This window comes from Artemia franciscana, chromosome 1 (genome assembly GCF_032884065.1).
Source record: "Artemia franciscana chromosome 1, ASM3288406v1, whole genome shotgun sequence".
Classification (NCBI taxonomy): Eukaryota; Metazoa; Arthropoda; class Branchiopoda; order Anostraca; family Artemiidae; genus Artemia; species Artemia franciscana.
In genome coordinates, this window is record NC_088863.1 from 25084459 (window position 1) to 25097123 (window position 12665).

The window sequence follows — 12665 nt, forward strand, 5'->3', positions numbered from 1 at the left end:
GTCAATGCTCATACTATTTCCACTACTTTGGTTTACACTCTGACAACATAAGGACCCAGATGCTGACAGTTTAGCCGTTACTTTTTTGACAGAGGTAGCACTGAGACCAATGCTGATTTGGCTTGAACTTTACTTCTACAGCCTTTTGTGATCGATAGTTCTGAAATACTGTGGTGAAACATAAGACCCCTTATGGCAGACAAGCATTAAGTTACAATAACTGAATTAGAAAACAAACAAATCTCACAATTTCATTTGCTGTTCTGTCACATTGTTGTCTTCTAACTAAGCCTTCTTGAATTTATATTTTCCCATTCTTATCCCAAATAACACTTAAAAGGCAAACCCTTTTATCTGCAAAAAAATGCTACATATATTCAGATGCGACTGGTAAAGAAGTAGATATAGAGAAGGCTGTTCAAGATAGGAGAACTATCATAATTAGAAACTGTTTTTAATATTCAATAAGATAAACTGTAATATATCAAATCTTTAGTACTTCGCGCTTTCCTTTGGAGCCACTGTCTCCGTATAAGCCCACAGTAGATTCCTTTTCTCTTTATATGCAACAGAAGGGCACCCAGCAAAGCGTCCCCTAATTAATAAGCCAACTGAACTCTATCACCTGTTAGCTAACTTATCCGGAGGAAAAGGAGGGTCACTTAGTTTGGCTTTTAGCCCGAATACTTTGTCGAGGCAGAAACGATGTAGCCTAAAAAATCGCTTTTATCTTAGACGAAAAAAAAATCCGAGAAACTGAATTAGAAAGAAAAATATCGACAATTTTAGTCAACACAAAACTTTTAGTAGCCTTGAGTAAATCCAACTTTTAAAGAAAGGAAAAAAAAAGAACCTTAGAGACTAAAATCCATTTTAGAGAGCAAGGGGCTTAGTGAAAGCCTCATATTATTCCAATAGGAATCTTCAATTTTGATGATTTGTGCTCCCTTATCCAAATATCACTCTTATTTTACATCATCCGCACTTACATTTTTTAAAAGAAGAACATCCAGAAAAGGAAGATTATAAAGTATTTTTAAATAATATTCGATATCTAACATATCTGAAATTCTTATGCAATAAGTCCAAAGGTTTTAAAGACTCGAGATGTCCGTTAACAAAGAAAACGAAGCATCGAAATGTGCACCAAAAGGGGTAAAAGCACCAAAAGGGGAACCAAATTTTTTCGGTAGCCCCTCCAAGCATTAATTAAGCATCCGTCCCTGAGTCATCATCGTCCACTCTTAACGATATGAATTATCCAGAAATTTAATTGATAAACTCACAGCAATATTTTTTCAGAATTCCTAAGCTTCGATAGCGGCTCTTTCACAGTAAAAATTTGGCTTTGTAGGCTTTCAAAAAAAATCTGCTGATAGTAACGCATGACAAAAAAAAATTAAATTTATTGACGTCAAACTTTAGAAACACACAACTTTTATAGCCTTGGGGAGATCTAACTTTTAAACAAAGCAAAAAAGAGACTTTAGGAACTAACCTCAATTTTAGAGAGGAATAAGAGCCTTCGCTTGATTTTAGGGACTTCCATAAAAGCATGAAAATAGCTAATATTCACAAATGAATTGAAATGCATGATATTCTCCTCTTAACAGCTGAGGAAATGAATAGTTGCATAGAAGGCAATTACAACAATAAGGCAAGAAGATCCTAAATTGAGCTCTCCGTTACCAGAACAAAAGATACTTTAAAAGTTTAATACTTCATTAAGTTCAGAACGGGAAAATTTACTTGTTGTTGCCCAGCTGAGGAATGACTAGAAAGGTTTGTTCGCAAACTTGAGCGACACAAATGGCCCTGAAATCCTAAGATCTAAATGTCTAAAGCAAGTAATTTATTTTTACTGCTGACCCTCTCCTTCTTTATTGGCTTCCTATTCAAAACAGAAATAAAACAAATAAGGTAAGATGAAAGATGGGAGATTAATAATAAGATGGACGAAAAAATCATTTACTACTTATTTTTTTATTTTATTCTGTTTCGTTATTGTTAAAATCTCAGAGGTTATAAAAATTCTGGATTATATAAACCTTAGTTAAAACTAGATCTACGTTGCATGGGCAACGTGAGGTTTTGCGGGAACGTTTGTTCGGCTTCGCCGAGCAATGTGTTGCGAGAGCAACACTTTGGTTTTGTTTCCTTGCTTCGATTAAACGCTAAAGTTGTTAATCTGTAAGGATCCTAAAATAAACAATTCCCCTACATGTCTTACCACTGGAACCAAATTGGTCTTACCATCGAATACACCGGAAACAAATAATAGGTACACCAACTAGCAAAAGTTGCGAACCCCTCATATCCGAAGATCACAATGAGCTAACAGCCGACTGTTGCTTAAAGCTTCCCTATATGTCTCACAATTGGTATCAGCCTATTCTTGGTTTCAGTGTGTACCTTACTACTGAAGTTGTTAGCCCCTTTAAACTTTCAAACTGGTACATCTCAAGAAGGAATTTTTCTACCAGAAAATGGATGACATATACTTTGATCAGCTCATCAAGAGCCATCGACTGCCGTCAAAAAAAAAATCTATCTGTCTTAGTTCAAAAGTTGACTTTTTTGCCATAGGCCAAGTTTCTAACGTAATCACTTAGAAAGGAGCAAAGGATAAACTCTAATTTCTTTAGCAATGAGAAAACTTTTAAAGTTTAAGAGGCACATCTGATACCATTTCTCTACTGCAATTCCAAGTGCGAAAAAGCGAATGATAAACTCAGCTGAAATCACGCACAGAAATGGGTAGAAACAATAGATGGCATCACTTTCGAACCCATGGGAAAATGCCACTTGTTTCTAAAAAAATTTCTATTTTTCACTCAAAGATGATATATTGGCTGTGGGGCCGGGTAACTGCCGCATATATTTAACAGTTATAGATTTTAGTCCATCTTCAATTTGAAACTGGTGCCTGTCTGCTCGCCTGCTAGAACGGAGCTTTCCACTCGAAAGCACAAACATGGTTTGATGAAACAAAAGCTTGACTGCATAACTTCAGATAGTTCTCTCTGATATAAGCTATAAAACTCCACTTCACTTCACATACTATTTGGCTCAGGGACAAGCAAAAACCATCCTTTTTGGCCCCAGGCAAGAGTTCTACGAAGCTTTCCAAAATACAAAGTCATATTCATCAATCCGGCCTAAGGTCCACAATTTCCGTAAAAACCACAGAGGTTAGACCCTTACTACTTTCTAGGAAAAAGCTGAAATCAGGGTGCTAGGAATAAAAAAAAACCAAAAAAACACGACAAAACCGAAGTGTTGCTCTTGCAACACAATGACATATATAATTCCATTAAATATGACAACGTTTAGCATTAGAATTCACATTAAGGCATATATAATGATTTCTAGCATGTTCCAGTTCATGGTCCATCTTCTATTAATCCCTTTATCCCTTACTAATTTTTAATAACCTTTATTCTAATTAATCAGAGTCCAAGCATTGGCCGGGGGGAGGGCTAGTAATAAACAAAGAGCAGGCTGCTCAACATTTTTTCGGGTTCTTTACGTTTACGTTTTCAACCCCTTGCTGTTATTGTTTCAGCAAAAAATTAAGAGTGAACAACTCAAGAGCTTAAAACTAAACTTATTAAAGCAATGGCAGGCAAAGAACAGTAAAAAAAAATCTAAAATATGTCTTAAAACCTATGGTATAATTTATTTTAAAATAAAATCATCAATATTGACTTGATGACTTAACTTCAAGTTATATTTACACTAAACAAACAAATATATCTCAAGCCAGAAGTGAACTTGCTTTGACTGAAAACCCTTTAAAAAAAAATATAACATTTACATAGCCATCACCCAAAAGAGAGAAAAAAAGAAAAAAAAAACAGGCACAAAAAAACGAAAATATATAAAAATTAGACTCTGTCGCACTCTACTTGGTGTGATACTTCTAAAAACCAAAAAAACTATAATTATTACCTTTCTCTCAGTACCACTTTCTAGAAAACCCAAATGATGATCAAAATGCAACGATTAGTGACTTAGTCAGAATAACACGGAGATTTTAACCTAGTTCTAAAATTTGCTACAGTTTCATCCGTTAAGAACTCACTTGGTCAAACATTATAACAGCCTGGCCCAGCATGACGAATAGAAAAAAAAGATTTTCGACTTACAACCTGAGGGTGTGTAATTTGAGATATTCGTGTGTTACAGTGTTCGTGGAGAACACAACCAGCCACAAACACTTCATCGAAACATTGTGGCAATAATCTGCGCTGATATTTAAGAATAAAACACTGGTTAGTCTTAGATACACTATATAAAAGAAGGATAAGTCGTTCGACATATCTCTGTCTCACTGATCACATAAATAGGAAAGAATTAGTTTGAAAAAGTACTTGGCCAAACAACGCTACACACTACAACTGAGGTTGTAAATGATGTAAACAACGCTACAGCAAATGTTGTTAATACAACATTTGACATTTTTGTTTTAACATTTGTTAATACAACATTTTTTTCCAGCAACATTGAAACAAGCAGTCTTAAAGGCGAGTTGTCCTTTCAAATAATATTGGTCAAGAGCTGTAATTTTCATATTGTGGGAATGAGGACAACCAACTACTATATCCATTCTTCCACTACATTATTTTTAGTGCTTTATACGTTATTTTGCAGTATATCTCGAAGCCATTTTTATTTGATCTCCTGGTTTCAGAGGCAATACTACCGCACGGTGACGCCATCCTAACTTAACATATATCAATCCGAAAAAATTTAACGAATATTATAGAATTGTTACCATGCAGAAATAGTAATGATTAAACCCAGTAGGAGCTGAAACGTAGTTGACAAATTCAACTACGTCAACGTAGTTGACGTAGTTGACAATTCTTTGACAATTCTACGTCAATTTTGACAATTCTAAGTCAACGTAGTTGACAAATTCTTTGGGGTGGTGAAACAACTTCTTTTTTTAAATCGTCGACAAGAAAACTCGATCAAGCAACAGGGGCAAAGTACTACAATTGTAACATAAGGCTTGACTTATAATAAGGTTTGACATAAATATAAAGCTGGTGAAAATAACACAAAACCACAAAAGTGAATTTCTTAGATGACCATCAAATATCAGTTGAGCATTGTAAAATTTAATTCTGTTGAATTAAGTCGTCACTATAGCAGACAAAAGAAAAAGCAAACGAGAGAGGAAAAAATAAATCAAAGAGCAACAAAGAAACATGGCAAAGGCAAACCAAATTACAGTCGTTAACATTAATGACTCAGAAAGAACAAAGGCATGAAAAAAAAAAAAACTATATGAAAGTTACAATAGTTTTGAATTGATTTTTTACCTTGAGCCTATAGTCTAACCAGACAGAAGAGCTAAATTTGGTGTCAATTCTCCTATAGACAAATCCTCAATCCTTTGGTGGTTTAAAATGACCAAATGGAAAAAAAAACAATCATGGCTCCAGACGAGAAACAAAATGACAGGCCTAAATTTCATACATAAAATATTGTCAGCCTTTTATTGATTTTCGTGGTAGGAACTGCCAATAGATGATTGAAAACTCAGTTCTTAAAATATATATATACATATATATATGTATAAATATATATATATATATATATATATATATATATATATATATATATATATATATATATATATATTTATATATATTTATGAAAAATGTTTACTATTATTTTTGTAATTAAAGCTATGTTTATCAAAAATATTTAACATATGTTCCATTGTATATGAAATTTAATAGCTGTTTTTTTTTTTGTTTCAAGGTAATTAATAACTTAAAATAAAAGGAAAAGTTCATGAAAGTGCATACACGGCTTGGTGGCGTGCTACGAAAATTGGAAATCAGTTGCTTAAGCTCAAAGATGGTGGTAGACCATGCGTGCTCAGACCGATGCAAAAATGTGGCTCTGACAATCAGAAATCATAACGTGAAACTCATAGAATCATCTTAAGTAATAGACTTTAAATAAGGCAGCTGACCTTTAGCATCAGCAAACCGGAGTTAATAAAAACAGTTTTAAAAAATTTTTGCTCAGAGCCAAAAAAATTTATTCAGCTAGCGGCAAGGGATAGTGGCTACTCTTTTCATACTATACGAACATTGCTTCGGGACGGAGTTTCAACAGCGCACTTGGAAGTCGCATTACTGTCAACTGGTCTCTAACAAATGCTGCAACACTCATAAGGGCTTTGCAGAGGTTATATTGACTTGTTATGATGACTGGCCACGTCCTTAAAAAAATTCTTTGGGTGATAAAGCAGCATTTCAGATGAATGGGTTCTGAACCGTCGTAACTATCATTACTGGGTAGATGAAGAGCCTCTTGTTGGCTCAGCGAAATTTCAGAATGAACCTTAAATAACAGTAGAGTGTGGAGTGGGTCCAGGTAGGACTGGAGAGCCTTTCATGCTGCAGGCTATGGCACATTGAATTCTAAAATGTACCTCACCAAACTAAAAACTGAAATATGGACACTTGTCAACATCTGGGAGAATACTCATGAATCAATATTTACGCAAGATGAATCTCCTCCGCATTAACTGTTGACCTTTGTGAATGAGCATTAGACAATTAGCATTTTCCTCAGAGATAGCAAGGTTGACGTTGCTCAAGGGTAGTACATTACAATATCCCTGGGTTTTCTTTCGGATTGTTTAAAGCAGTAACACTACTGTAAAACAAGAGCTAAGACCTCATATGGCACTTGTGACGAGGTCGGAAGAGGCAAGAGCCAAGAGCTCATATGGTATGAGCTCTAGCAAAATTCTAAGAATTAATAGATTGCTTTAAAAGGAAAATCAGAGGCTTAATGCTGGTAAGGATTAGAAATAAGAGCTCTGAGTCACGAGATCCTTCTAAATATCAAAATTCATTAAGATTCGATTACCCACTCGTAAGTTAAAAATACCTCAATTTTTCAAATTTTTCCTCTCCCTTCAGCCCCTCAGATGGTCGAATCTGGGAAAACGACTTTATCAAGTCAATTTGTACAGCTCCCTGACACACCTACCAATTTTCATCGTCCTAGCACGTCAAGAAGCACCAAACTCGCCAAATCACTGAACCCCTCTCCCAACTCCCCCAAAGAGAGCAAATCCAGTACGGTTACGTCAATCACGTATCAAGGACATTTGCTTATTCTATCCAACAAGCTTCATTCCGATTCCTCCACTCCAAGTGTTTTCCAAGATCTCCAACTCCCCCAAATGTCAAAAGATCGGGTCGGGATTTGAAATAAGAGCTCTGAGACATGGATTCCTTCTAAATATCGAATTTCATTAAGATCCGATGACTTATTCGCAAGATAAAAATACCCCAATTTTCACGTTTTCCAAGAATTACGGTTTCCCCTCCGAATCCCCCCAATGTCAAAGGATCTAGTCGGAATTAAAAATTAGAGCTCTGAGACACGATATCCTTCTAGATATCAAATTTCATTGAGATCCGATCACCCGTTCGTAAGTTAAAAATACCTCATTTTTTCTAGGTTATGTCAATCATGTATCTAGGACTTGTGTTTATTTTTCCCACCAAGTTTCATCCCGATCCCTCCACTCCAAGTGTTTTCCAAGATTTTATGTTTCCCCCTCCCAAATCCCCCCAATGTCATCAGATCCAGCCGGGATTTAAAATAACAGCTCTGAGACATGATATCCTTCCAAACATCAAATTTCATTAAAATCTGATCAACCGTTCGTAAATTAAAAATACTTTAATTTTTCTATTTTTTTCAAATTAACGGGCCCCCCACCCCCACCCCCATATAGTCAAATCGGGAAAAAGAATATTTATTATATAATCTGGTCCGGTCCCTGATACGCCTGCCAAATTTCATCGTCCTAGCTTACCTGGAAGTGCCTAAAGTAGCAAAACCGGGACCGACAGACCAACAGACCGACAGACTGACAGAATTTGCGATTGCTATATGTAACTTGGTTAATACCAAGTACCATAAAAACTAAATCCTTACTAAGAACTAGAAGGATAATACAAAAAGCTATTTCTAAAATGTCGCAAGAGTTGCTGTAAAAATCCAAAGCCTGAGATGAAGAGGAAGAAGAAGAAGCTAAAGGAATGTTTGAATAATCAATCTCAATAAAGACTCAAGTTAATAATGGTCTTCGCATTTTGATTTTTGAAAAAACATACTGCTTCATAAACACACTACAGTATTTCTAAACATAGAGCGACTCTCTAACTATTATGCATATCTACTTATTGCCACGCAAAGTGAGCTTACCTCTGTCACGGCTACTAATCCATTCCAGGTCATGGCAGTCACAGAATCTTTCCTAAACTCTTCAGGAAGCAAAGGCATTGAAGCTGGAAGGATGCTGCTATCAACAGTGTCCCCCATTGACCCTAGTCGACGACCAGCGTCCTGAAAATAGCAATATCTCTTTTACACATTTTGAAAAGGATACTCGAGCCCTTAATTTCAATACCGTCCCCTTAGGGAGCAAATGTTCATGATCATGGTCTACCAAAGGCTAAGATTTTCACTAAAGAGTAGCGTTAAAATCATACATTAAATTATTTACTCCATTGATGGGATGATTAATTGAAAGGTGGATATGCGATATTTTTCACCTGGGATACTTAGGATACTGGGGATACTTTAGGATACTTAGGATACTGGGATACGGGGATACTATTTTTCATGTGGGATACTTACAAACATCTGGGATACTTATCTAATTTGCAAAGCAATTCCAATATAAATACTGACAAAGACCCTGACTGAACTTATGAAGACCTTGGCTGTTAGCTTGGCTGAACCTATGTGAGTTGAGGAAGTTGAGACTCTTTCAAAATCTATTTTGTGATTTCAGTTTTAAAATCTGATTAATCGATGATATTTTTTCAGTAAGTTTTATTTCATTTTATTTGTTTTATATTATATTCCTGTGATGACAGCTGTTACATATATAGCATAACTATTTGCTTAGATTGTATTTACAATATTATTTGCTATCTCAACAAATTTCATCGTTATTTTTCTTGTTTTGAATTTTTTTTAAATAAAAGTAAGGAGCAACATTAAAACTCAAAACGAACCGAAATTATTCCGTATATGAAGAGTTCCCACTCTTCAACACCTTGCTCTTTACGCTAAAGCTGATAGCACTTTTAAAAAAGCTTCCTATTCTAGTTAAATGGCCTCTGTGTTTCAGTAGCCATTCTTAAAATATTGGGACAAACAGTCAAACTTAAGCGTAAAGAGCAAAGATATTGAGGAGGGAACAACCCTTCATATAAGGAAACACTTCAGTTCGTTTCTCGTCTTAATGTTGCTCCTTACTTTCGGTTAAAAAAAACTATTTTATTTATCTAATTTCTGTTCGTTTTTCAATAGTGCAGGTAAAGCTCTGCCTCCATGAAATATACCCCCCCCCCCCTAACGGAAAAATCTTCCATGAAAATTTCATCCAACGTAAAGTACTCTCCCTCCCCCCTGTCAAGTTCCCTCCAGATAGTTTAATTCTAGCTGAAAATCCCCCTCCCCGTAATTTTTTTTTGCGGACGATTTAGTCTGAAAGTTTATCCATAACATACTTTTGCTTGAAAAAGACTTCAATCTCTCAACGTTTCTCGATCATTCCAATAATACCCCCTTCCGTAGAATTTTTTTTCCGGAAATCAAACCACGTAGAAAATAGCCTGTATACTTCCCAATAACAAATACTACACGTAACGAATGGGCAAATTTTCACAGCTTACAGGCCTCTCCCCACAGACTGTAGGGGTCATTTTACCCCTAAAGACATAGTTATCTGATCGTTAAACTATATTCAACAAAATGGATATCTCAAAAATGTTGATCAGATAACTTTGAGAAATAAATGAGCATGGGAGGGGGCCAGTTTCCCTCCAATCTTATTTCTCATTTTAAAAGGCCACTAGAAATTTTACTTTCCGTTGAAATGAACATCTCCCAATTTTTCAGAACCATTATTTCAATATGATCACCCCTGAATAATAATAAAAAAAACAAAACTGATAAACAGATAAACGCGCATTTTGGTAAAAACAGCAAAATTCCACACTTTTGTATATAAGAATTTGAAACTTCTACAGATGGGTTCTCTGATACGATGAATCTGATGGTGTGATTTTCATCAATATTCCTTGAATTCTAGGGGGTGTTTCTCCCCTATTTTAAAAATAGGGCAAATCAGGGACTATCATATAGAGGTGCACTGTCATCACAACATATTGGTGTAGAGGTGTGGTATAGGTTGCCCAACCATACAAAAGAATCAATTTTGCTCAGTTCGTTCCGATTTTTTTTTTTAATATCTTATAGAGTAGATAAAAGTCGTTTGTTTAGTTTTTCCGTTTAATGTTTTGTGAATAGGGTATATGTGATAATCTTGTGAAGCGATTTATTTCCTTTCATAAGCGGAATATTCTTATATTGCCCAAATATATAGAAGAATTGATTTTTCTAATCTCGTTCTAGAAAAAAAATACTTAAAAATATCTTATTGAGTAGCTGAAAAAAATGCTTACATTTTTGTTGTTTAGTTTTCGTTTATTTGTTGTTTGTTTATTTTTCTACTTTATGATATTAGAAGAAGGATATTTTTGTTTGATGGTTTTTTGAGTCAAATTTTTTGAGATATTTTTTATCCAATGACTGATTTCTCAAATCCCCGTATTGGCCGTTAATAGCCTCTGGCATGTTGGCAATACGGGAACAAGTGTATGTATTGTTTTTTATTTTGTCAGTAAATCAAGTCAAGTTTCTCAGGCTTGTAACTTTTGATGGGTAATACTAAACTTGATGAGTCTTAAATATTTGGAATCAGCATAATAAGCTGACCTTTCTGATTATTTGTAGATATCAAAATTTCGCTTTTTAGAGTTTCGGTTACTATTGAACTGAGTCGCTCCTTACTTACGGTTCGTTACTTACAGAATCAAATAGAACTGTTTCATCCTGCTTTCAAATTTGAAAAAAAGGGCATCTTTCATCAAGTTTCTCATAGAGCGATTGAGGAGGGGCTTACACAGCCTTTTTTCTCTTGGGTGGCTTTAAAAAATGACCAGTTTTTATTAGCGGAGTAAACAACTGCTTCTAAAACCATGTTTTCTTTAATATTTAATCAATGCTATATAGCAAGCCAAAGAAAAAGAATGGGGAAATGCTACACACACCCTCTGTAGTATAGCCTCAAATACGGACTTGCTGAAACAACTTTTACTTCCAGGACTAAAAAAAATTCAAATGCTTTCAATCCAATTCTAAATGAATTAGCAACAACTCCAGCTTAAATATAAAGTTGTTTAACATTTGATACGCTACAAATATCAGCACTCGGCTGTACTGCAACAGCAGAGCCGTTCCTAGGGTTGGTGGTGCCCAGGAAAAAATTAACTACAGCACCCACTCTTGACTCCCATATAAGCAAAGAAATGTAATAAAAACCAAAAATTCTGCTTAAAGTGGGCAGCCCCCCAGGCGCGGCCCCCAGCCACCGTGCCCAGGGCAGCTACCTCTGTCACCCCCCTTCAGCTGCTCTGTGTATCAGTGGATCAATAGTAGCAAAAACCTTCGCCGTTCTCAATGCAACAATATTATCTTTGTCAAATGCTAGACATGCTTCCAGCTTCACAGGGATACATAGGTTTTTCATATATTTTTAGTTTTTCCAGTACTAATATTGAAAAGCTCAAAACAATTCACATCTAAATATAGAATAGCAATATTGTATTGCAATAACAATATATAGCAATATATATATATATATATATATATATATATATATATATATATATATATATATATATATATATATATATATATATATATATATATATATATATATATATATACATTAGAATATATATATATATATATATATATATTAGAATATACATCTATATAATTAGAATAATTAGAAATACAACTTAAAGTCGACTTTGACTCGTTTCCACCAAGTCCAAATGGCGGTTGTGCCATTTAACAATACGACTGTAAAACCAATAGTAACCAATATACAAAATAGTCAACCTCATCTCCAGAATATGGTAGTATCTAAGATACGATCACGTACCTTGGTAGTAGTAGAAGAGGTTAACTGGTTAAAAGGAACTTCAGAAAAATTCTGATCGAATATACGATAATTATATTTATTACTTCATTATAAAATAGATTGGTCCCGTCTAGGTGATCATAATTTTGTGAATTGGCAAATTTCTACCACCTGTTGAGTTAAAATAAGTTCAATGTAGACTAGGTCTTTTTATGCACCATCGATGCAGCATCGATCGTTTTAACTATGATTTAGATCAGGATCCGCTTCATCCTTTAGCTTATGGCTTTTATCTTATATGGCCTTTAACTTACCCCTTTATTATATAATTTTAACTTCAAGAACTCAAGAGGATTGGCTATGAAACAACAAAAATTTACTGCTTTAAATAATTGCAACTTACCCCCATTTTTAACTTTCCTTTTCTCTCTGCATACCTCCGTCTCCTTTCCTCCCACTTGTTCAATTGGTCAACCTCTGTTGTTTTCTCCACACCAAGAAACATAGAGCTTTTCTTACTGATCATCCTGAAATTGATTTTCATTTACTTTTCTGTCGGCAATTTCTTGAAATTTCTACTTAGCATAATAAAAAGGTTCTATTCCAATGCTAT

General features: G+C 34.8%; 1 protein-coding gene across 1 annotated transcript in view; it reads right to left on the reverse strand.

The window, feature by feature from the left end:
• LOC136026202 (inactive rhomboid protein 1-like) overlaps positions 1-12578 on the reverse strand; it is a gene marked incomplete in the record, with an annotated part of 191350 nt that extends 178772 nt beyond the window's left edge. The window contains 2 exon segments of the mRNA XM_065702568.1: positions 8254-8394; positions 12456-12578. Of these exon segments, the coding sequence (XP_065558640.1) occupies positions 8254-8394; positions 12456-12578 (264 nt within the window).
• Positions 12579-12665: the final 87 nt, after the last annotated feature.